Raw genomic sequence first — 23,919 nt, forward strand, 5'->3', positions numbered from 1 at the left:
CTGAATAGTTTTGTAAAGTATTGAAGCACCCGGTATAATTATAATTGTAGCATTAATAATTTCACAGAGGAGTTTCCCCATGCTGATGCTGACGTATATTTGAGAGTACTCCTGGTGGTTATAGGCAGACCCTGCATTTCCAAAATGTGCATGATTATGATTAGTGCATTGTAACTTTTTAGTGTAACTGATTTAAGTCTGCATTGTTATATTAAGATCATCCACTGAAAATGAAATCTGTCCAGGCAAAGCTGGGTGACTTTGATAAGTTACTGAACATCTTAGTTTCCTCCTCTTCAAATGAGTCTGATAGTATTTACTTAAGTCGTAAGGTTGAGGAATAAGTGAGACAATGCATGTTTTACTCAGTGCCTAACAAGTAGAAAAAGCCCAATAATGGGCCTTAGGTGTAGTTATTATTAGACCTATTTGCTTCTAATTATATTCATAGGTACTGTTGTGATGATTAAGCATTTTTTGCAGTTAGCCTCAAACCTTTTGAAAATTAATCACCTCACATATCCTCTGTGAGCTTAGATTTTATTAGGAAATTCACAAAAACAATTCCCATATTTTAATTCATATACAGATGTTAGAAGCTGAAGTTTCTATAAACCAGACAATTGCTGACTCTTATGTCACCCAGTGCTTACAACTCCTGGACACAGCAGAAATAGAGAAGAGGTAAGCTCTTTGGGACTCGTAATGGTTGTGGGCATGTGGAAGGCAATGCAGCCTGGTGGGCCTTCCACCATGTGAATCTTGACTACATCAGTGCCTGTGACCATGTCATTGGTAGACCACCATGGGGCCGGTCTTCTGACTTTATATTAGGATGGAGTCTTGCTTCATGGCCATAAAAACATCAGGGGCCCTTTTCCCTATGGTAGATGGGTGGGCTTAGCAGACCAGATGCTTTGCAAGCACCCATCCACCTAGTACCATTATCTAACTTTTTACCCCGAAGGATTTTTCTAAACTGTGTTTTCCTCTCTGCCTTCAGCCTCATGATGTTTTGCTATTTAAAAAATAAATTTCAAAGTGCTGCTGTTCCCAGTAGATAGCTATGTCACAGTTGTGAAAGAAGAGACTTCTTTCTATGCTGTGTACATGAGGTTGGGGTCTCCGGGGAATTCCAGTCAGGCTGAGCAGGGCCCCTTAGGCAGCCTGGTGACAGTAACTGTACCTGCTTGCATAGCTGCTGAAATTGCCGACAGAGCCCGAGGGGGCCTGGCCTTAAATGACCTCTCCAAATGTCTCCATAGGCATTATTTTCCTCCCCATCATCACCCATATACCTCTGAATCCTCTTTCAACATAACTAAGAAATATAAAACCCATTTTTCCTAGCTCTGAAGTAATAAAATCCAAGCCAATTTCAGGATGATTAACTAGTTTTGATCCGATCAGTACAGCAAAGCATGACTTTTCCCGTAATAAATAAAAGGCCTTATTTATCATGTGAAGGACATTGTCTATCTGGGAAATAAATAGTTGAGTAGTTGCAGAAAGCATGTTCTTTATTGCTGAAATTATGTAGCATACAGCCCTCAAGTAATCGATAACATTACAAGGGACCTACCTGTTCATCTGTTTCCCATTGATCCCATGTTTAGTTTTCCATAAAGCACTTGGCATAATCTGTGTTAAAACAGCTTAAGGGGCTTCCCTGGTGGCGCAGTGGTTGAGAGTCCGCCTGCCGATGCAGGGGACACGGGTTCGTGCCCCGGTCCGGGAAGATCCCACATGCCGGGGAGCGGCTAGGCCCGTGAGCCATGGCCACTGAGCCTGCGCGTCCGGAGCCTGTGCTCCACAATGGGAGAGGCCACAACAGTGAGAGGCCCGCGTACTGCAAAAAAAAAACAAAACAAAAAAAACAGCTTAAGTTTGTTTAAGGCAGTGGTTGTCATGCATGCCAGGAAAATACTAGGCCATGTGCAATTATCTTGTGATAAACACCTTTCACCAATCCACACACTGCCCCTGCCCCAGCCCCAAGTTCCCCATCATGTTTACATTGAATGGTGCTCAGATTTAAAGAAGTTTTTTTCCATGTAAATTGTGCACATAAATAGCAAATCTAAGTTCCTATTACATGTTGATAGTTATTTTTTCTACATGTTGATGTCAGAATTCTCTAACCATCTATTTTTCCCAAGACCGGAATTTGTTTGGAAGTTCACGAAGCTGAAGGAGAGGTGGCAGAGTGCTGCCCAGGGCGTTCGGCAGAGGAAGAGTGACATCGATGAGCTGGTGAGGCAGTGGCAGTACTTCACCACCTCCGAGGGGGACTTGCTCCACCTGCTCGCCTACACCAGCCACCTGCTGTCTGCAGTGAAGAGCCAGGACTGCTACAGCCTCCACCAAACAAGAAGTCTGATCCATGAGCTGAAGGTAGGACATGCGCAGCAGCAGTGTGGGAACTGCAGGGTGCTCTTGATTTGGAAGATGTTCGTTCGCCTCAGGTTTTGTGTTTTCTGTGACGTTCAAGTGTGCTTTCTGCGATGGGGAGGCCAGCTGCTCATGGGGACCCTACTCAGCCTTATCATTAGCCTTGTGGGGTCAGAAACCCAATCTTATCCATTCAACCAGAAATAGTGAAGCTCTCTTGGGCTGTGGGAGTAGAGACGGACTGGAGATGGGTAGGTAGAGTGGGGAAGTTTGGGGTGACAGACATTTAAAGCACTGACTAATGTATAAATGACTACCACAAAGTAGTAATTTACAGTGGGATTTCTGCTTCCTCTTGAAGGGTGAATTCATTTAGGCAACAACGTTTCCAATCAGAAAGTTGCTTGATGAGCACAGGACTAGAATAATTAGTTGGCAGTTCCCAGGGCATGTTGCACTGAGCTATCGAACCACACTTCACTGTAGAGGGACAGCTAAACAAAACAGCACCCTTCTGAAATCCTTTGCTTGCCTCATTCATTTATCTAGGCTTCAGATATTAACTGAGCATCTGGTCTTTGCTGGTCAATGTTCTAAGTGCTGGGTATATGGTGTGGACGAAGAGAAGACCTCTGCTCCCGTGGGGGCAGTCAGACAAATCAGTAAACCAACAAGAAAATACTAATTTGTCTGATTGGTGGGGGAGATCAGACAAATCAAAAACTAAAGGAAATATCAGATTGCAACATGGCATATGTAGGTCATTAAAACAGGGCCGGTGATGGAGAGGCTGGGTGACTGCTTTAGACTGGGTCATCTCTGGGGAGGCAACATTTAAACTGGAACCTGAATGACAAGAAGAAGCCAGCTGTGCAAAGATCTGGGGGGAGAGCCTTCAGACAGAGGGAAGAGTTTTCCCGAGTCCCCAAGATGGGAACAAGTTTGGCAAAGCAGAGGAAGAAAGAAGGCTCGTGTGACGAGTGTAGCCAGTGAGACAGCAGTGATGGAAAATGGACTCGATAGGCAGTCAGGGAGGAGCATTTTGGAGGGAGGTGAGGTAGCTGGATGTCAGTCTGGATAATAGGAAGCCGTTGAAGTTGGAAGAGGAAGCAGCTCGATACGATTTGTATTTTTTAAATGTCCTCTGGCTGCTCTGAGGAAGATGGTTTGGGGGTCGGTGGGGGTCTGAGAAGAAGCAGGAATGCCAGTGTACTACTTCTTTATTGCCACATCACAACAAACATTTCTTATTCTCTCTCACAGTTCTGGAGGTTGTCAGGGCTGTTAGGTGGCTCTTGCAGGGGGCTCTCAGGCAGTTCCAGTCAGATGACAGCTGAGGCTGGGCTCATCTGAAGGCTTCCTCACTTTCATGTCTAGTACTTGAGTTGGAAAGGCTCAGACAGCCAGGAACTGGAGCAGCTGGGGCTCCTTGGGCTTTGTTCCCTCTCCACTTGGAGGCTTTCGGTAGCCAGACTCCTTACATGGCAGCTCATGGCTTCAAAGATGCATGTCCCAAGAAAGATAGATCCAGAGAGAAGCTGTATTGCCTTTTTAGACCTAGCCTCAGACGTCAGCCACTTCCACCATCCTCTATTAATCAAGGCCATCACGCATGCCCACATGGGTTCAAGAAGAGGGGGGAGAGGGAAGGTTCTAGAAGAGCATGTGGGGCTGGTAATATTGTGGCCATTTTGTGAAAAATACAGTCTGCCATAGCTCGTTAGGCTATTTCTTTTTTTTTTTTTTTTTTTTCGGTACGTGGGCCTCTCACTGTTGTGGCCTCTCCCGTCGCGGAGCACAGGCTCCAGACGCGCAGGCTCAGCGGCCATGGCTCACGGGCCCAGCCGCTCCGCGGCATGTGGGATCTTCCCGGACTGGGGCACGAACCCGTGTCCCCTGCATCGGCAGGCGGACTCCCAGCCACTGCACCACCAGGGAAGCCCTCGTTAGGCTATTTCAATGGTCTTGGGTAGTTTTTAGGATGGATAAGACAAGGGTAATCACAGTGAAGATAAAAAGACTATGTTTGTAGGTGGGGTTTACAAGACTTGCTTATGGTTTGGATGTGGCAGGTAAATAAAAATCTAAATCCAGATGATTTAGGTTTGGGGTTGAGCATCTTGGTGAATAATGTGCTGTTGACCAAGTCAGGGGAGACTGGACGAGAACCAGGTCTTTTGATGACTTCAGTTTGAAATGGCTAACAGGCATCTATCACAGTGGCTGTGTTGAGCAGTACTGCATATTAGAAGGACAAGTGTGGAGGGGCAGTGTGTTCCCTGAATTGCAGTTTTTCTTGTGTGTGTTTCTCCTTTGCCTTTGGGTTATATCCTGAGTATTCTCAGAAATATCTTTATAAATCAATGCTCTGTTGATTTTTTTTTAACATCAGCTTCCATTTTGGAAAATGCCCACATTATGTCTCCCTTGAGAAATTTGAAAATAAAAGAAATCATATATACAACAGAAATAAAAGCTATTTAATTATTTCTCCTGAAGCCAAATGCTTTTGGAAATATAAAGTTTTTACTTCATTTTTGTGTTATAAATGCCTAGTTTCAGTCCCTTTTAAAGAAAAGCCTATGTGATCTCCAAATGGAATTTTTTAAAGCTATTGCTTTAGTATAAACACTGATGTGTATATTTATGTGCTTAAGTGTCTATTTTTGTATTTTTATCTTTTTTATTCTCTCCTTTTAAATTTGTTTAGCATAATGTGCACATTCCAACCTTGTGGGTTAGGAGCAGCCTGACTCTTTATACCATAATGGTAATGGGTATTTGCTCTTAATATCGGATCTAATACTCCAGTCATTTTCTTAATACTCTTGGATTCATTTATCTTGTAGGTTTTTATTCTGTGAAGTGTATTTTTTTTTTTTTTTTTGCGGAATGCGGGCCTCTCACTGTTGTGGCCTCTCCCGTTGTGGAGCACAGGCTCCGGACGCGCAGGCTCAGTGGCCATGGCTCACAGGCCCAGCTGCTCCGTGGCATGTGGGATCTTCCCGGACCGGGGCACGAACCCGTGTCCCCTGCATCGGCAGGCGGACTCTCAACCACTGCGCCACCAGGGAAGCCCGAAGTGTATTTTTAATTTCTCTGTACTTCTAATCATTATACTAAAATCTTACCAACCCTTGGAAATTATTTTAAGAACACAGCATTTGGGGCTTCCCTGGTGGCGCAGTGGTTGAGAGTCCGCCTGCCGATGCAGGGGACACGGGTTCGTGCCCCGGTCCGGGAAGATCCCACATGCCACGGAGCAGCTGGGCCTGTGAGCCATGGCCACTGAGCCTGCGCGTCCGGAGCCTGTGCTCCACAACGGGAGAGGCCACAACAGTGAGAGGCCCGCGTACCGAAAAAAAAAAGAAAAAAGAACACATCATTTGGTAGTATGCTGTCTACTCAATAAAAATATTAGCCTTTGATGTGAATGAGTGTGTATGTATGTGTGTGTGTGTTCTAACCAGATTTGTCTAATTTATATCTAGTTTAACATTTAAGAGAAGCTCTGAAGGAAATACACACAAATGCATGCAGAGAGTCACATTTTGATCACATCAGAGGCTTAAGCAAATTACTTTTTTTTTTTTTTTAAGAATAAAGAAATTCATTTCCAGAGGTGGCAGACAACCTATGCACTAACCTTGGAAGCTGGGGGCAAGTTACTGAGCACAACTCACCTGGAAACTAAAGAGTCAATTGAGAAGAGAATCAGTCAACTTCAGGACACCTGGAAGGACACAAAACTCCAACTAGGAGAGATGATTAAACAGTTCCAGAGCACTGCAGAGGTAAACTCACCATTTACTTTTCTGTTCATGATATTCAAATGCAGTACATAGAATTTTTGTTTGCTGTATGAAGATGGGAATGATTTTAGGAAATCACAATATTATGGGCTTTCCAAGGGACATTGAGTCCTACTAATCCACAAAATCATGGTAGTTACTTAATGTAAAATAATAATATAACACTGGAAAAGCTCAATGTTAATATCTAAATACTTGAGGTACTATTTTATATTTACCTTTATGAAACAGGAAACTAATTCATGTTCAATGGAAGTTCAATACCCAATGCTAACATTCCACATATGGTCTGCCTTTGGGTATGGTATATGAAAATAAACACAGTGATACTTCATCTTTCTGCTGTCTTCAAAGAATACACTTTTCCATATAACTGAATTTCCCAATAATTTATGATATACCTTTAAGAACCAAAATGCTTTCTTTTGAGTGATTATTAGGAAAATCATTAATATTTTATTATGCTAAAATATCCCAAGTTGTTCTTAAGGACTCTGAGCTGCATTGAACCTAGCCTCTGCACTGCTATGCATTTTGAGTTCTTATGTGGTTTTTATTGTTTGTCTTTCTTTCTATTTAATTTAAGCTATTTTTACTTTTTTTTTTTTTTTTTTTTGCGTTACACGGGCCTCTCACTGTTGTGGCCTCTCTCGTTGCGGAGCACAGGCTCCGGACGCGCAGGCTCAGCGGCCATGGCTCACGGGCCCAGCCGCTCCGCAGCATGTGGGATCTTCCCGGACCGGGGCATGAACCCGTGTCCCCTGCATCGGCAGGTGGACTCTCAACCACTGCGCCACCAGGGAAGCCCTATTTTTACTTTTTATTTCTCTGAGTATACATACTCCTTGTAGCCCACTCTTTAATCTGTTGTGTGGGTACCAAAACAAGACAACCAAGCTTGTCAGAGATGTTTTTCTGAATACAGAATAAATATGTGCTGAGTTAGGGCCTGAACATCTCTCCTCTGAATAAAGTATCTGAATTTTATTTGGCGTATACACTGTGAAATTCATTAACTTGCAAACATTTGTTGAGCACCTGCCGTGTTTGCAAAGCAAGGTGGTAAATGCAAATAAAGGTTTGGTGGAAGAGATAAGGACTCATAGTTTTGTTTTGTTTCTCCCTTCACTTTCTCCTTGGTTATGTTCCAGAGAGTTTATGTTGTGCGATAAGTGGCCTCCCCTTAAGGGAGGTGTTAGCGTACAATTGGACCAACCCAAGAATATTTGTGTCAGTAGTACTGAGGAATAGAGTAGTGTTTGAGTCTGTGTTTGTCTATTTTTAGTAACTTCAGGAGGAGGAATTTTAGTAATATCAGGAATAGAAATTTATCCTAATGGATTGAACCCTCTGTACTTGAAAATAACAGGCAACCATTTGCTCAGTAATATAAGGTTTAAGGAAAAGAGCTGATATGAAAGAAAGGCATCCACAGGGAAACTGTGGCCTTAGGTCGACTCTTGATTAAGCTACTTCTAACTGCTTGTCCTTGGACCAGTCGGTTTTCTCTGAGCCTCAGTTTTCCTCTTTTAAATGTGATAGTAACACTTGCGTCTGTCTCCTAAGCTTATTATGATTGCAGTGAGATAATGAAGTTGATAAGCTTTGTAAACTATGAATTACTTCAAGCAGGAGGCGGCAGTCAGAGCAGTGGTAAGAAATGGAGAGTGAAACTTGGCTGTGAAAGGGTCGCTAAAGCCAAGCTATTTCTAGAAGGGGGAAGGGAGAGATCAGAGGGATGACATTAAAAAAAGAAGACAAGGGCTTCCCTGGTGGCGCAGTGGTTGAGAGTCCGCCTGCCGATGCAGGGGGTGCGGGTTCGTGCCCCGGTCCGGGAGGATCCCACATGCCATGGAGCAGCTGGGCCCGTGAGCCATGGCTGCTGAGCCTGCACGTCCAGAGCCTGTGCTCCGCAACGGGAGAGGCCACAACAGTGAGAGGCCTTTGCTTTTCAGTGCTATTAGAGCACATACCCAAGACTGGAAATGCTAAAAATTAATCCTTCTAGTAGCCTTTTAAATGTGAACTTTTCCAAAACTAAAATAGAAATAAGTTAGCTAGGTCAGAGATGCGGGGAGGAAGAAATATTTCGAAACCAAAGGCAACGCAGTGGTTGAGATGAGCCACACGTAAAGCTGCAGAGAGGTGTCGAACCATCCTGCTGTCTCATATGCTCTTTTAGACCACAGTCTGCTCAAGACAAGGAACTGGGTTTCTGCGTGATTTACAAAAACACATTTAATAGAACAATTACATGGATTAAATTAATTATCCTATTCCTACAATTCATTCTTAAACAACCAAGTACTTACCAATTTTAATACTGTTTTCAAATAGACCTGGGACCAGTGTGAGAAGAAAATCAAGGAGTTGAGAAACAGGCTGCAAGTTTTAAAGGCACAGAGTAAAGATCCTCTTCCAGAACTTCATGAGGAGCTCCATCGAGAAAAAGAGCTGATTAAGGTATTGAAATCTGAAGTAGTGTTCAAGATAATCACTCAGCTGTTTTCTGCGACGTTGAAGTGTGTGTTTGCCTTTCGATGTCTGTGTGAAACTAAATCTTCGTGTCCAGTTGGAAAATATTTTGCCTGTCTTCTCTCTAATACACCTTCCTGGTCACTAAAGCAATTAGAATCAATGCTTTTTGAGATCCATGTGTGAAGATGAGGAAGATTTTGCAGAACTTCTTAGAATTTTGGGGGTTTTCTCCTTCAGGTCCTCTTTCTGTTTCTCCTCGGTAATTTAAGATGTGGCCTCTGAGATTACATTGAAAGTTGTTCCCTTACCAAATGGCCTTGTCTTTGAAATGAGAGTAAAGTATGACTGAAGAATTCATTTTTTAGAAGACAATAGGTTGGGGGTTTTGCTCAAATATAACAGTTTTTGTAATACCTTCCAAACTATATTCTGCCTAATGGATACCACACTAGCAAAAATTCCTGGGTATGTTAGGACTTTGCAGAAGACAAGGCAAACTTACTGATAGGAATGTGGACCAGTTAAATTCTGAGGTCAGGAACTCCCTACATCTCTTCCCTTTCTGCAGGTTTGATGTTGGAAAGACATCAATAGCCTAATGGAATAAGGTTTAAAAAAATTTTTTTTTTCTTCCTTCAGTGACTTCAGGGGTCAAATTGAAAAAAATTAGGAAGAATTGAGTAGTCTCATACTTCAGGCTGTGCTGGAAATTAGTGTCCTCCCTCCTGAACCTTTTCTCTTCATTGTAAAAATTTCTACTGTGCAAAAAAATTCTAACAACAAATAATATGACAACTACCATGAAACCATCAGCCAGCAGAAAAATAAAACTTTACAAATACAGTTCAAATGCCCTGTATGATCTCTAATGTACTTCCCCTCCCCAGAGGTATCCACATCCCTGAATCTGGTGTCCTATCATTCTTATGCATTGCTTTATCATTTTACTACATGTGTATGTAGATCTCAGTGGAATGTAGAAGTACTACTTTTGTTTTTAAACTTTCTATAAGCAGCACCATTACTCTATACGTAAGTCATAAAGATATACTCCTACGTTTCCTTCTGAAATTTTTTAAATTTTGCTTTTTACGTTTACACCTTTATTCAGTGGAGAACGGATTTTTGCCTATGTTTTGAAGAGCCGGTTTTTGTTTTCTTCGTACGGATGTGACCATTATCCAGGTGCCTGTTCACTGATTAGTCCAGGGCCCAATATCAGGTTTCCGATTATGCATATGGTTTGATTCTTGGTTCTCTGCTCTATTCCATTGGTCTGCTCATCTTAGCTTTTATACCAAATTATCCTGCATACTGTGTTTTATTAGAACAGATCTTCATTTCAGGTGTCAGGTACCCATCCCTCATTCTCCCACTCGAGTGTGGATATCCTTGGTTCTTTGATCTCCCACAGCTTTAGAAGCAGTTCGTCAAACTATAAGAAATCCTGATAAGAGTTTTAATGGAATTGTGTTGAATTTATAGAATAATTTGGAGGAAATTATCATCTTTTTGACATTGAGTGCTCCTGTTTCCGAATATGGCATCTTTCTCCTTTTATTCATGTTTAGTGCTTTATAATCTTATGTAGTATTGTACATCTTTTGTTAGATTTATTTCTTGGTGTTACTTTTGAAGCTATTGAAAATACTGCCTTTTTCTAATTATACTTTCTGTTTATTACTGATGTCTAGAAATGTAACTAATTTTTGTGCATTGATATTATATTCAGCCATCTTGCTAAACTCTTGTTAATTTCGATAAATTGTCTGTCTATTCTTTTGGGGGTCTGTGAACACAATCACCATTGATGAATAATGACTTTTTTTGTCTCTTCCTTTTAATTCTTATACTTTTGTTCTGTTCTGTCTACAGTGGTCAGTACCTCCAGAGCAGTGTTGTTAGAAGCATTGATAACTGGCCCCTATGTGTCAGTCCTGATTTTAAAGAGAATGATTCTATCATTTCACCATGAAGTGTGATTTTTGGTGGTGATGTGTTAGTAGATGCCTTTATTAGGTTAAGAAGGTTCCTGTCTGTCCCTGATTTTCAAAGTTTTTATCATCTCTACTTTAGATCTAGACTTCAGTAACAGATGAGAGGATTTGGAGTCCCTCTCTGAGTTGACACATAGAGTTTCCTTTCATCAAGTCCAGAAACCTGTGCAGAATGTGAACCATAAACCCATGAGGAGGCATAATTTTTCCCAAGTAGGACACATCTCGGTTTCCACTGGGATCTTTTCAACTTCCATAGCCTCAGCATTCTATTTCTCAGTGGAAAGAACTGGGGAGAGAGACCAAGAGCATTGAGTTCATTCAACCTGTGACCATATTCCAGAAAGATCCCAAGTAACCTGAAGCCTGTCTAGAACAGTGTTTATCATCCCTGAGTCACTTGGGGAGATACCTAACCATTCGACCAGTCTGACCTTTACTTTCCTCCTTAGGAAATTACATTCCCATCACAGCCAAGTTGATGTATGGAGGAACTGCTTTGCATGTTTATATGTGTCTGCACATATATGATTTCTTTATACGTTTATAAAGAAATGCGTATATGATTTCTTTATATGTTTTATATACTAACTTTCAGTATTATGAAAATTGCTGTCGCTATAGTGGGCATCTGTGTTCATAAAACTTGTCAAATGATTGAGTCCTTAGAACAGTTTTATTTTCTTCAATAATTGTTTACTGAAATATAGTTGATACACACTATTATGCTAGTTTCAGGTGTACTACATAGTGATTTGACATTTGCATACATTATGAAATGATCACCACGATAAGTCTAGTAACCGTCTGTCCCCATAGAAAGTTATTACAATATTACTGACCATATTCCTTATGCTGTATGTTACATCCCCATGGCTTATTTATTTTATAACAGGAGGTTTATACCTCTTCATAAAATAATTTTTGAATAAGTAATATGGTCACATGATTCAAAATTCAAAAGGTACACACGAAAAATTTTTCTCCCATCAGTTTCTCTCCACAGAAGCCGTGTTACCAATTTGTTGTGTATTCTTCCAAAGATATTCTATGCATATGCAGACCAATATTTATATATATACACATTCATTTTTTGATCCTCTTTTTACCCAAATGGTAGTGTAGGGAAATGGGACTTGACAATCCCAATAGTAATTGAGTCCACAGGCAAAGACTTAAATGCTGTTGTGCTGTGTTGGAGTCCAGCCAAAGCCTGTGCAACACACCACTTTATGTAATCAAGTTTTAAATCACGTGTCATATGGACAATTGGAATTTTACAGGTACTTTTGCAATGTAGAAAATTTATCTAGTTAAATTAAGAAAGGCAAACTTATCTGACATGTTCTCTTTTGCAATTAGTTTGGTAGCAAATCTGGAGTATTTTAATTTAAAAACAGAAGCACAGTTTTTGAAATGTTTATAGAAATAAGTGAACGTCAGCCTTAATAGACTTCCACCACAGTAGGCCTCAGTCTATATATTGTTTCATTCCTTGCTTTTCCGCTTAATATTTTTGAACATATTAAAGCGCTTGATACATACTGCCAAATTCTTTCCTTTCAATCATACATTTTAATATTTGAGGACTTACTATACACCAGGCCTCTTGGTAGGTGCTTGGTGGGCAAGGCATTGGTGGGCAGTGCATTGGTGAGCAGTGTTGTCATGGCCCCAGCCAGTGTGGAGCCGATAGTCTAGGCTACTGGAGAGACAGACGTTAACCAGAGTCCCACTGTATGTGTACATATATATATGTGTGAATAACTGTAAGCATGGTGAGTGTTAGAGGGGAAAAGGACAGGGGGCTGTGAGAGCACAAAACAAGGGTCCCAGTCTCATCCGATGACTCAGAGAAGACCCCTCTGAGGAATTACCTGGTCTGAGATCTGAAAGTGTCGGTAGGAATTAACTAAATATATCTGGGGAAGCATCAGCGTGAAGGACTGGGTAGCATTTCAGGCTAGTAACTAAAGAACAACAAATTTAAACAATAACTAGGAGTCATTACACATATTAAACTTGCCCCCCAAATACATAAAACTCGACACCAAACTGGATGTGGAAAAATATAGTCATTCCTTTGAGGACACAATTTGGCAGTATTTATTAAGAATCATAAAACGTCCATGTTCAAAAGTTCTACATCTGTCAGTTATCCTTTCAACTGTGGGAGGAAACCGAGTATCCAGACCAAAATGGATTTAAACCCAGTGGTGGGCGCCTCCCTCTGTGCAGGCATCTGAGCCCACACTTCTGAGCAGGAAACATTGTACGAAGTTCAGCGGCCTTCTGGTCTGTAGAGTCAGTGAGTGGTCAGCCTCTGCGTGTGACCTGCCCCCCTTTATGTTACGAAGCTGGTAAAAGGGTTCCACTGCAGAATCTGCTCTCGTCCTCTTTACTACAATCATGAAGCTAAAAGTAGGAAACAAAACTTTAAAGTGATGGTTTCTCCTCTGATAAAGGTGCTATTTCTGAATCTCCATGCAACCTTTAAAAAGAATCCTCCGAATTTACATCTTATTAAATGTAAATCCTTGTTGGCAAGTTAGGAAATCATGCCAATGTAGCATTTAGAACTCTAAAAAGCAATCGGAGTTAACTGATTCATCAGAAATCAGACCGATTTCAGATGTAAATGAAATACTCTCTTCTTTCAGATTTCAATAGACAGGTATGAATAGAGACCCTTAAAATGTGCCAAAATAGAAAGAATTGGAAGCACAATAAAAATCTGGAGATCTCTTGAGTGTTTGAGCTGTTTCATTTTACCTTCTCTCTTGTGAAAGTGATTATCTTCATTAAGTCCTGGGATTCAAAAACGTTTTAATTTGACCAATACTTAATTTTTTAAAAAAATAAGTGTTTCCAGGGCCAGAGGAAATTTTCTGCTAACCCATCTCTGGTAATTATTAGGGAACATTTTTTTTCTTCACTTACATTCATTCTTTTTGAGAGTTAACCAAAAGAATTCCCTTTGAACAGAAGCTGTTATATGATTGCCACATAGCAACAATGCATTTCTTAAGGTGTTTTAAAAAATGGGAAATCACATTTTATACAACGTTCTGTAACACAGTTTCAGGATTAAAAGTGAGTGTGTATGTGAGAGAGAGATTGTTGCTAGACTCCAAAAATACTTTCCTCAAAATAAAGGTAAAGACCTACTTGAGTTTAACATAGAACTAAGTATATAAAAGTCTGAAATACCTGAGAAAGTGAAAATAAAGGTAGAAAAGAGCTTTCTTTTGAGAAAATAGGTGGTGAGGAATTGGCCAACCACAACTGCAGACGCTGGCCCTGGGCTGTTTCTCATTCAGAAGGTCCCGCCCCCTTTCCTGGCCTCCCCTCCCCCAGAGTCCAATCAAAGTATTAGCCTACAGGTTTGGAAACAACAGCAGCTTGAGTTGAAGAGTTTTTTTTTCTTTCTTTCCCTTTCTTTCTTGTGTTTAAATGCAGGAACTAGAGAAGTCTTTGGCTAACTGGACTCAGAACTTGAAAGAACTTCACACTATGAAGACCGACCTAACCCAGCACATTCTTGTGGAGGACGTGGTGGTTTTGAAAGAGCAAATAGAGCATTTGCACAGACAATGGGAGGACCTCTGCTTAAGAGTAAGTTAGTTAACTGCAGGGCACGGCTGTTCTTAAGTTTATTGAAATGTCTCCGAAGGCAAGACAAAGTAGAAAGAAGCTTAATTTCATTGAACCGGGAGGCCCTTTTCAGTTGGAGCCCAGGCCAGCCGCTGCTCCTTTAGAAGGCGGCAACATTGTTTAACAGATTTGACCCTTTGTTTCTCCAGCGCTCAATGCTGGAACTTTGCACACTTTTAATGAGCTTTTTTAAAAATCACCTTAAGTTGTGGGGGAGGGGAGGAATGCTGTCCTGAGCAGCTGCGTGCACTCTGCCCTCTGTCTTGTATGGATGACAAGTACCGGTCATTGTCTTAGAATCAGGACTTCAGCAAAGAGGTCTCGGCTGGCCTTAAAAGCAGTATCTCTGCAGTATCTGTTCTGGGCTCAACAAACAGTGGGAGATGTACTTAGTGCCAGGCTTGGAGTCATTATATCTGAGAACTCTGCATTCGCATGCAATCCAGTGTTTATTTCAAGTAGCTGGCTTTGAAAACTCTCTGGAAGAAATGCTTAGCTGCTACACTTAGTATCTCAGCAGATCACTTCTACTTATTAAGAACTGGATTGTGGTTAAGGTGACAGGATCAAGATGGAATTAAAGGGTTCAAATGGATCTTTGTTTTAAGAACAATTTAATTCTAAGAAAAGTAAGGTCCTCAATCTCAGTTTTGTGAATTAAGAAGAGATGTACTTAAAAGTTGAAATTCACAGTTTTGAATGCATTTTAATAAAATAAAAATGTTTTCCTTCTTTGTTTTAGTATTTAATATTCACCATATACCCATAATTTTAAACGTCCTTTTAGAATTTTTATTCAAATTTTATATAAAAGAAAATATTTAGAATATGTGAAAGGTATTCTAAAAGTTAAGGAAAAAGCAGACTGGAGCCCAGATGTTCCCAATTGTTACCATTATGAAGCCAATCAGAATGATGCTGTGCAAAATGCCAGGCTCTTAAAAAGCTGAGATAAATAGATGCTCTGAAAAACAGAAACACAAAACTTGGTGTTTTAGGAATAGTTTTTTGAGCCTTCTTAACACACTTGGTGGGTGGATGTACAAGCATTAGATATTTTTTTGCCTCACTCTGAAAAGAGCAGAGGGTTGTTTTTGTTTTGTTTTTTGTACATAGCAAAAAAATCTCCAGGAGTTCAACCTTGGTTTCCCCATTTATAAAGTGGGATGTTAAAAGTTAACCGAAAGAACTCTTAGCTACCCCTTTTATCTCTAAAATTCTAAAGATTTCTAAGACCTGGGAATACCTTTGTACATTTGGAGAGGCTGATTTGCGTTCTTTAAATTTATATTTATTTAAGTAATAAAGTTGAACCCTGTAAGGAGGAAGTGCCTTTGCTGACGTCAGCTTATGCGTAACAGAGCATTGGGTGTTTGGGGATCAGCCTGCTCACTGCAGACCAGTATTTGATTCCATTTCCATGGTTTCCCTCCAAAGCCTTAGTGCATATTGGGAAGGTGGATTAAATGAGTGATGCGTATTTTTTTTATTTTATTTTGTTTTTGAAATTACCAGTAAGACATTTAAATGACTTTAATTTTCATGATCCATTTGCATTACAAATGTTAGATTTGCGATCAAGATGGTCGTTTTTAAATTAAATAGGCAGGACGTTGGCCTTAAGTAAGAATAAGGACTTGATCATTTTCTAAAAAGAAAGGATTGGGGTCATAAAGTTATAAGTTAGCATGTAGCAAGCAGTAAATAAATGTATACTGAAAGAATAAGGAACAGAAGAAATTTGGGTGATGCTTAAAACGCACTCATCTAACCTTCATGTTTCTAACTTTTAATATACCTCAGTAATAATAGATATATATTGGATAATACTGAAACCTTTTGGTCATTTACACTTCAGGTACAGTCTTCTGTTGTTACTGTCATTGTTGTTGCTTTTTATGGCATTTATCAAAGATGTAAGGAACTTCTGTTGAAATTAAACCCTAGGTCTTTAAAAGGCAAAAACATAATAATTTAAGTCTATAGGACCTCTGATTAAAATGAATGAAATTCATAGTCCTTTTGATGGGGAGAAGGGAAGAGAAACTCCCTCCTTCCTTCCTGCCTATACCCAGCTGCCAAATGCATTTTCATTTCCAGGTGGCTATACACAAACAGGAGATAGAAGACAGACTCAATTCATGGATTGTGTTCAATGAAAAAAATAAAGAGTTGTGTGCATGGCTGGTGCAGATGGAAAACAAAGTTCTCCAGACAGCAGATATTAGTATTGAAGAAATGATTGAAAAGCTTCAGAAGGTAAGCAGGAGTCCCCAGATGGGGACGGTTATGACCACCACGGTATCCTCTGCCTTCCTCACTCCTAGGCTCAGAGCTGTATGATGTCGTAGGCCCGTTTCCAATGAGATGGGAAAGGTGGGCATGGTGCTGTGTACCGAGGGGTGTTGCTTTCTCTTGGTTAGGAAGTCTGGCCAGACAAGGGGCTCGTGTCCCCTTAAGCTTCAGTTCACATCCCAGGTGAGTTACGGTTTCTCTAGTTGTGTTGTTAAGGAACTCCCCTGGCCAAAGGAGAAAGACCAACAGCAATGGGGCTCATAATTGTGAAAAGGTCACTGATTCCCACAGGGAAAGGGAGAAAGAGCCTTCTGGCCACGGTCACCCCAAATGCCGCTCAGTTAGCCCTCAGGAAAGCTCTTGCTGATATATTAGGCTAATTTAGTTAGACTCAGTAGTCCTCCGCTCCCAAGTAGCTTAGGTTAGAAGAACTCTGTGAGGGAAACCAGGGCTCTTGAATTAAAAAAGTAACTACCGCCTTATATATCACACATGCGCTGAACGGGCATTGTTTGACTTTTTAGCTGCTCTCCGAAGAGTTGCATTAACAGATGTGAGAAGTGTTTTTATTTTTTAAGAAATTTCAAGAGGCACGACTGTGTGTTTGTAGCTGGCAAAGAAGTGAATTTTCGATAGTGATTCCAGCTTTGTGTTTTGGTGCCCTATGCCAGGACTGCATGGAAGAAATAAATCTGTTTAGTGAAAACAAGTTACAGTTAAAACAAATGGGCGACCGGTTGATCAAGGCCAGCAACAAGACAAGAGCAGCTGAGATCGATGACAAGCTCAACAAAATTAATGACCGTTGGCAACATCTTTTTGATGTCATTGGATCAAGGTAAGAAGTGGCCTAAAAATGGATTCCTACTCCCTAGGTACAGTGGTTACTTCACAGATCTAGAAACTGAGCCCCATCTTCCTCTAAGGTAACCCAGAAATTTTATAAACTTACAGATAAAGGCAAAGCTTGGTAAAAATGGAAATTCTTATTTCAACATTATAGGAAGATTATATTTTAGTATACCTCACTTTAATTTTTTTTTCTTTAGCTTAAAAGTTCACATGACTTAGACTAGGTTTAAATGAGAGTTGTTCCTTGAGGAGGTATTATTTAGCAATTCTCACACTGCCTTAGGACTTGCATGTCCCCCAGATGAAATCATGCCTGCCTGCTCCTGCTTGTGTGTGACAAGTGCAGGTAGGTCAGGGCATAGGCCTGATTTCTAGGTGCTGCTTCTGGAGGTCCCCGACTGCCCCCCATGCCCCCATCACCACCACCACAGGGGCTGGGCACACTCAGCCAAGGCAGGGCTTCTCTGCAGGTTTGCCGGGTGTGCCAGGTCCCCAGTGGGCATCTGGTCCTAAGGTGTGGACTAAGGAGGCACAGCTGTGACTATAAATCAAGGCTATCCAGTGCTTGTCAGAAACAAGGCTGATCATTTTATCTCCCCTCAAAAAATAACGATGACAGTACCACTCAAACTTTTAAATGTCTTCCATCTTCAAATTCTCTGTCCAAAGACAGACCCTGACCAAAGTATTTTTCAGTTGTAACCTGGCACACAGAGAGCAGTCACTTGGCTTTGGGGCCGTTCATGCGGCTTTGTTTCCACTGGCTGAGCGAGTCTTTTACATAACAGAGTGCTTGGAAATTTTGAACACATATATAACGTGGACTATACAGGCGAATCCTGCAAGGTAAACGAAGAATCAGGGAGTACTGAAAATAAAATACTCTTAATAATTTGGCATTTCCTTTGCCTCATTGTTTACTGTAAACCATAAATGAACCTAGTTCAATCAGCAGATGCACCAGGCTAAGTGCTACGAGAATTACAGACCAGGAAGTAAGGTGAGTCAGTTACATTAATGGAAGCAGACATGTGGGCAGGTGTAAAACCTCTGAGAGCTCAAACCTCATCTTCCTGGAGTCGGGGTGGGGATTGGGAGGGGCCTGATAGAAGAGCAGTGTCCCCAGATGGTCCTGAATAAGGGGTTGGAATTCCAGCGCAACTGGTGGCAGAAGGGGGAGAAACATATGCTGTGAGCAAAGAGGTACAGGGTAGTGCAGAGTAGAAACTGTGCAGGAAATGATAAGAAGCTCCACTGGCTCAAGTGCAGGAGATGAAGCTTTTAGAAAGGTAGGTTGAGGCTGAGTCTTAGAAGAGCTTAAATCTCAACTGAAGACTTGTCCTCCTAAATAAAGTTTGAGTCTTACGCGGTTTTTTTTTAGAAGGGAGGGTCTGTCGAAGATAAATATTAGGGTGACTTGGCTGGCAGCACAAGCTGGGCTGAGTTCAACTTCTGTCTACTGCCAGTTGGGGGGGGAAAAAAATCTATGGAAATCCATGATGGTAACCCAAGCAAGGATTAAAGAGCACAGATTTTGAGCCAGTCCTGACTTTCCCTGACTTCCACTTACCATGGAAACTTGTAGTGATTTAACCTCTCTAAGCCTCAGTTTCTAAATCTGCAAAATGTGTCTCACAGCAGTGATTACATCAGAGGCCGCTGTGGGGATGAATGACACATGTCTCGCGTTTGGCCTGGGACCAGCATGTGGGAGCCAGTATTTATTGAGTGGTTATTATCATTGTCTCTCCCTAAGAAGACTTTAAGACTAAGTAACATGTTTTTTGAGTGGAAGAGGATTCCCTCGCTTAGATCTAATCATGAGAGGTCTTTCTTCAGTGAGAACAATGTCTTTGACTATCTTATTTCCAGTGCTTAGAACAGTGCTTCAGATATTTGTTGAAATGAATGAATGTTCCAGGACATAAGATTGTCATCATTTCTGTTGGGTAAATTGTGTCTGGTATGTCTTTGTCGTCATTGTCTTTATCTCCAAAGTCTTCTTGGGCACCTGGCACTAATCAAGAGTATGAGGACATGGGCTTCCCTGGTGGCGCAGTGGTTGAGAGTCTGCCTGCCGATGCAGGGGACACGGGTTCGTGCCTCGGTCCGGGAGGATCCCACATGCCACGGGGCGGCTGGGCCCGTGAGCCATGGCCGCTGAGCCTGCGCGTCCGGAGCCTGTGCTCCGCAACGGGAGAGGCCACAACAGTGAGAGGCCCGCGTACCACAAAAAAAAGAAAAAAAGAGTATGAAGACATGATACCTGTTCTTAGATCATTCAGGAGTAGGATCTAGATTCTGCTTCCTGAGGACTAGAGGGATGATTCATTCTTACTCATTCGTGCTTTGGTTCTATCACTTCAGAGTTTAATAGGCTGCTTGCTTTCCTCCCTCCTCTCTAACTGCCTGTCTTCAGCCAGTTCCTTGGTGGGAAAGACAAAAACAGCAGGTGAAATTTCAGTCGTCTATTTGGAAAGAGCAATTGGCAAAATAAGGAGTTGAAATAATAGCAAATATATTGGCTGCTGGCTGTATTCTTAACAATGTGCTTTTTATGTATGATTTCACTTAATCTTCACTATAATTCTGAAAGGTAGACACCATTTCCCCATTTTACAGATGAGGAAACTGAGGCACCGAAGTTAAGTAACTTGCCCATGGTTACACAGTCAGCACATGAGGCAACCAGGATTTCTACTCAAACAGTTGTGTTACCTCCCTGCTAACCCAGACCCTTGTGTCTTGTTACGTTGAAATGAGTAGAACATTTTGAAAACCTAATCCCTTCGAAACTGAAGGACTAGGGAAGGAATAACTTGTTTTACTTTAAAGCAAAGGCCAGGGTGAGACAGATGACTGATAGTCTAGGAAACTCTTAGTTGACTTTACGCTTTAGGTGAATCTGTGGGTTGAGGCAGCAAGCTTGAACTTGCCGTAAATTGGCCTCACATAGAATCAACTCCTTGTCTGATTGCTGACACTCATTGCATGGCCATCAGAAAAGCAGGAGAGCACAGGCAGTAGAATTAACCATGCTAATCAGAACCTGCAGCCCTGCAGGGTATACTAATGGCCTCATTTGCCCAAACAATTCTGGACACCATTTAACCGTTCCTGTCCTGCTCACCGTGTTCTGCTGCTTCATTCCTGTGGCAGGGCAAGCACCTGTTGTTAACAAGAGGGAAGATTGGGAGGGAGACCAATCTTGAAGTTATGAAGCAGGTATCCAGCTTCATGACTTCAAGATTTTAACTACAAGCCTTTAACTTAAGTTGGGGATGGGGCTTCCCTGGTGGCGCAGTGGTTGAGAGTCCGCCTGCCGATGCAGGGGACACGGGTTCGTGCCCCGGTCCGGGAAGATCCCACATGCCGCAGAGCAGCTGGGCCCGTGAGCCATGGCCGCTGAGCCTGCGCATCCCGAGCCTGTGCTCCGCAACAGGAGAGGCCACAACAGCGAGAGGCCCGCATACCGCAAAAACAAACAAACAAACAAAAAGTTGGAGATGGTGTTCAGAAGTTCAAGACCTCAATAAATCAGGTTTAATTCACTGGGAAAAAAAAACTGAAAAAAGACCTGTTGTTTTGGGTTCATTCTCAGCAAAATAGAGGTAAATTTCAAAAAAAATTGATAAGACATGGAGGACAAGGTTACTTAAATACACATTAAATTTACTGATCATTTCAGGTAGTAGGCTCTGTTATTTGGTGGATAGGGGAAGAACCCAGTGTTTATTTAAGGGCCAGGCTCATATATATTATTTCATTTCATCCTTGCAGCAACCCTGCAAGGTCAGTATTCTCCATTTTACAGAGAAGGATGCCGCAGCTCAGAGAGGGTAAATAACTGAGCCAAGGGCAGAAGCAATTCTGCACATGGTGGCACGGAGCCAAGGTCATTCTGTCCCCCTGCTCCATGCATCAGCAGAGCACTTGGCTCCTTTGAGACTTTTAAAGGTGGTTTAGGTCTTCCCTGGTGGCGCAGTGGCTAAGAATCCACCTGCTAATGCAGGGGACACAGGTTCGAATCCTGGTCCGGGAAGATCCCACATGCCGCGGAGCAACTAAGCCCGTGCACCACAACTACTGAGCCTGCGCTCTGGAGCCCGCAAGCCACAACTACAGACCCCTGCGAGCCACAACTGCTGAGCCTGTGCTCTAGAGCATGCGAGGCACAACTACTGAGCCCGTGTGCTGCAACCAGTGAAGCCCATGCACCTAGAGCCCGTGCTCCACAACAAGAGAAACCACTGCAATGAGAAGCCCGTGCACCACAACGGAGAGTAGCCCCTGCTCGCCGCAACTAGAGAAAGCCCGCGCACAGCAAGAAAGACACAACGCAGCCAAAAATTAATTAATTAATTATTTTGGAAAATGTGGTTTATCAGAATTTTTCTAAAATCTAGTACTCAATATAGACTTTACTGTCTACTCTAGAGCCGTGGTTCTCAAACTTAAACATTCATCAGAATCCCTGGAGGGCTCCTGAGAACGTGGATGGCTGGACCCCATCTCCAGAGCTTCTGATTCCGTAGGACTGGGTTGGGCCAAGAAGGTGCATTTCTAACAAGTGCCCAGGTGTTGCCAATAGTGCTAGGGCAAGCAGTAGTGTGAGGTGACACAGTGGACTTGCCACTTATGGTAACCCAAGTCTTGCAACCTCTGTAAGCCTGTCTCCTTGTTGGTAAACTATGGACAAGATTCTGGATGAAAAAGTACCAGGACAACGATGGGTCTGTCCATACACACGCATGCCAGCCTCCGGTGCAGTGCAGTATGGCTGTGTGATAGGGGAGGAGAGGGAGGGTGCTTAGACCCAAGCCACTGTTTTTCCTCTGCTTGTAAAGTGTTTTTCAGCTTCTGTAAAAATCCTTAAAGAATCTAAAGGACCCATCTCCTGAAATAACCAGATGATCAAGGGGACTGGGGTGCCTAAGTCAGTCTTAATGCTGATTTCCTCACATAAGGTCACACGAGGCCCTGATGTGGGCACTAAAATGCACAGAACTGGCTCTCTGTCAGAAATGCCCCAGGAGCTTTTAGCATTCCTCATGGGCCCTTGGGCAGCTTCTTGCATTTGTGGCATCTGAACTCTTATAAAACATGCTATTAATTTCTTCCACAGAAAGGCCATTTGAAGCACTACATATTTTTTGGTGAATGGTGTGATTATTATAGAACCCAATCTGATTTGATGACAAATATTAACTATATCCTATGTTTATTGACAGATTAAATGAAGAGTTAACTTTTTTAAAGGCCGTTTCCTATATTAACTTTATTTTTTAATTAATTTTTATTGGGAGTATAGTTGCTTTACAATGTTGTATTCGTTTCTCCTGTACAGCAAAATGAATCAGCCGTACATATACATATATCCCCTCTTTTTTGGGAGAGTTAACTTTTTTTTAATTGTAACTGTTGCCTCCTCCTCTTGCCCATGTTTTCTTAGATAATATCTTTGAAAAGTGACGCAGCAAAACCTGAATGCAGGAGAGATGACTAAAGTACAGAAGTCGTTTTTCAGAACGACCGATATGTGTGATCCGTGTTTTGGAGGCAGCTAGGTTACCTATTAATAAGAACAGTTTAGGCACAGGATGTCGGGTGATGGACCAAAGGATGCAAAGTTGACCTGCTTCAGCCAGCACAGACTAAACCTCTGAAAAGAGGGTCCCCGGCCATCCACAGGACTGATGCCAAAGAAGCCTCAGCTCGACACGTACCCTCACTTACACGTACCTTTGATTTCAAAATCCCAGGAGCTGAACTCCTTAAAGATTCATCTCCTTTTGTTTCCCAGAACCCCCTCCCCATTTCATTAATCAAAGCCTTCACCTTGCCCGGTGAAGCAGGGGCCCTGTGTCCTCAGTGACTGTCTGGTTGTTCATCTTGGTGGAGCCTCTTCAGAGACGTGGGGCTGGGGGGCTCTTTTTAAAGACTCTTTCTAGCAGCTTGTGAGGGTGATCTGGTCAAAGCTTTCAGTGCCTAAAAGAGATGAGACAACTGAGTGGAAAGACGTATCTGTTGGTGTCGGCATCATCGATGATTTTAATTTTCTTTTTATCTGTATTTACTAAATGTTCATTACGGAAAAAGGAACACGGGAACTCTTTTGTTTCTTCTTAAAAAATGTCATGAATGTTGTTACCTTTCTCCTAATTTCTCTTTGGCGGTAGCATCATTTAATAGACTTGGCATCCTTAAGCCAGTGTTATGAAGGAGGGACACACCCAGATGTACTACCTTATGGTCCCTTCCTATTTAGACTAGATAGCTCTCTTGCTATCAGAAAGATCAAGTCCGTGAAAAAACTTTTTAACTAAGCATAATTTTCACATTTTATCTACCAATGTGAAAAGCCCACCTGCTTTATAATAGTAGCAATTAAAATGTTGTCATTTAAGCTCAGCAGTTATTACCATGGCAACTGTGTGTTA

General features: G+C 41.9%; 2 protein-coding genes across 8 annotated transcripts in view; one reads left to right on the forward strand and one right to left on the reverse strand.

The window, feature by feature from the left end:
* SYNE2 (spectrin repeat containing nuclear envelope protein 2) overlaps positions 1-23,919 on the forward strand; it is a 332,333-nt gene that overhangs the window by 272,240 nt on the left and 36,174 nt on the right. For all 7 annotated transcript variants that reach the window (XM_029238377.1, XM_029238372.1, XM_029238375.1 and 4 more), the window contains 7 exons: positions 590-684; positions 2,160-2,394; positions 5,991-6,185; positions 8,541-8,666; positions 14,138-14,293; positions 16,433-16,591; positions 17,299-17,465. In XM_029238377.1, coding sequence (XP_029094210.1) covers positions 590-684; positions 2,160-2,394; positions 5,991-6,185; positions 8,541-8,666; positions 14,138-14,293; positions 16,433-16,591; positions 17,299-17,465 — 1,133 coding nt within the window. The remainder of the gene's footprint in view (positions 1-589; positions 685-2,159; positions 2,395-5,990; positions 6,186-8,540; positions 8,667-14,137; positions 14,294-16,432; positions 16,592-17,298; positions 17,466-23,919) is intronic.
* ESR2 (estrogen receptor 2) overlaps positions 1-23,919 on the reverse strand; it is a 193,753-nt gene that overhangs the window by 65,779 nt on the left and 104,055 nt on the right. The window lies entirely within an intron of this gene.

This window comes from Monodon monoceros, unplaced genomic scaffold (genome assembly GCF_005190385.1).
Source record: "Monodon monoceros isolate NGI ecotype Baffin Bay Population unplaced genomic scaffold, NGI_Narwhal_1 Super_Scaffold_21, whole genome shotgun sequence".
Lineage (NCBI taxonomy): Eukaryota > Metazoa > Chordata > Mammalia > Artiodactyla > Monodontidae > Monodon > Monodon monoceros.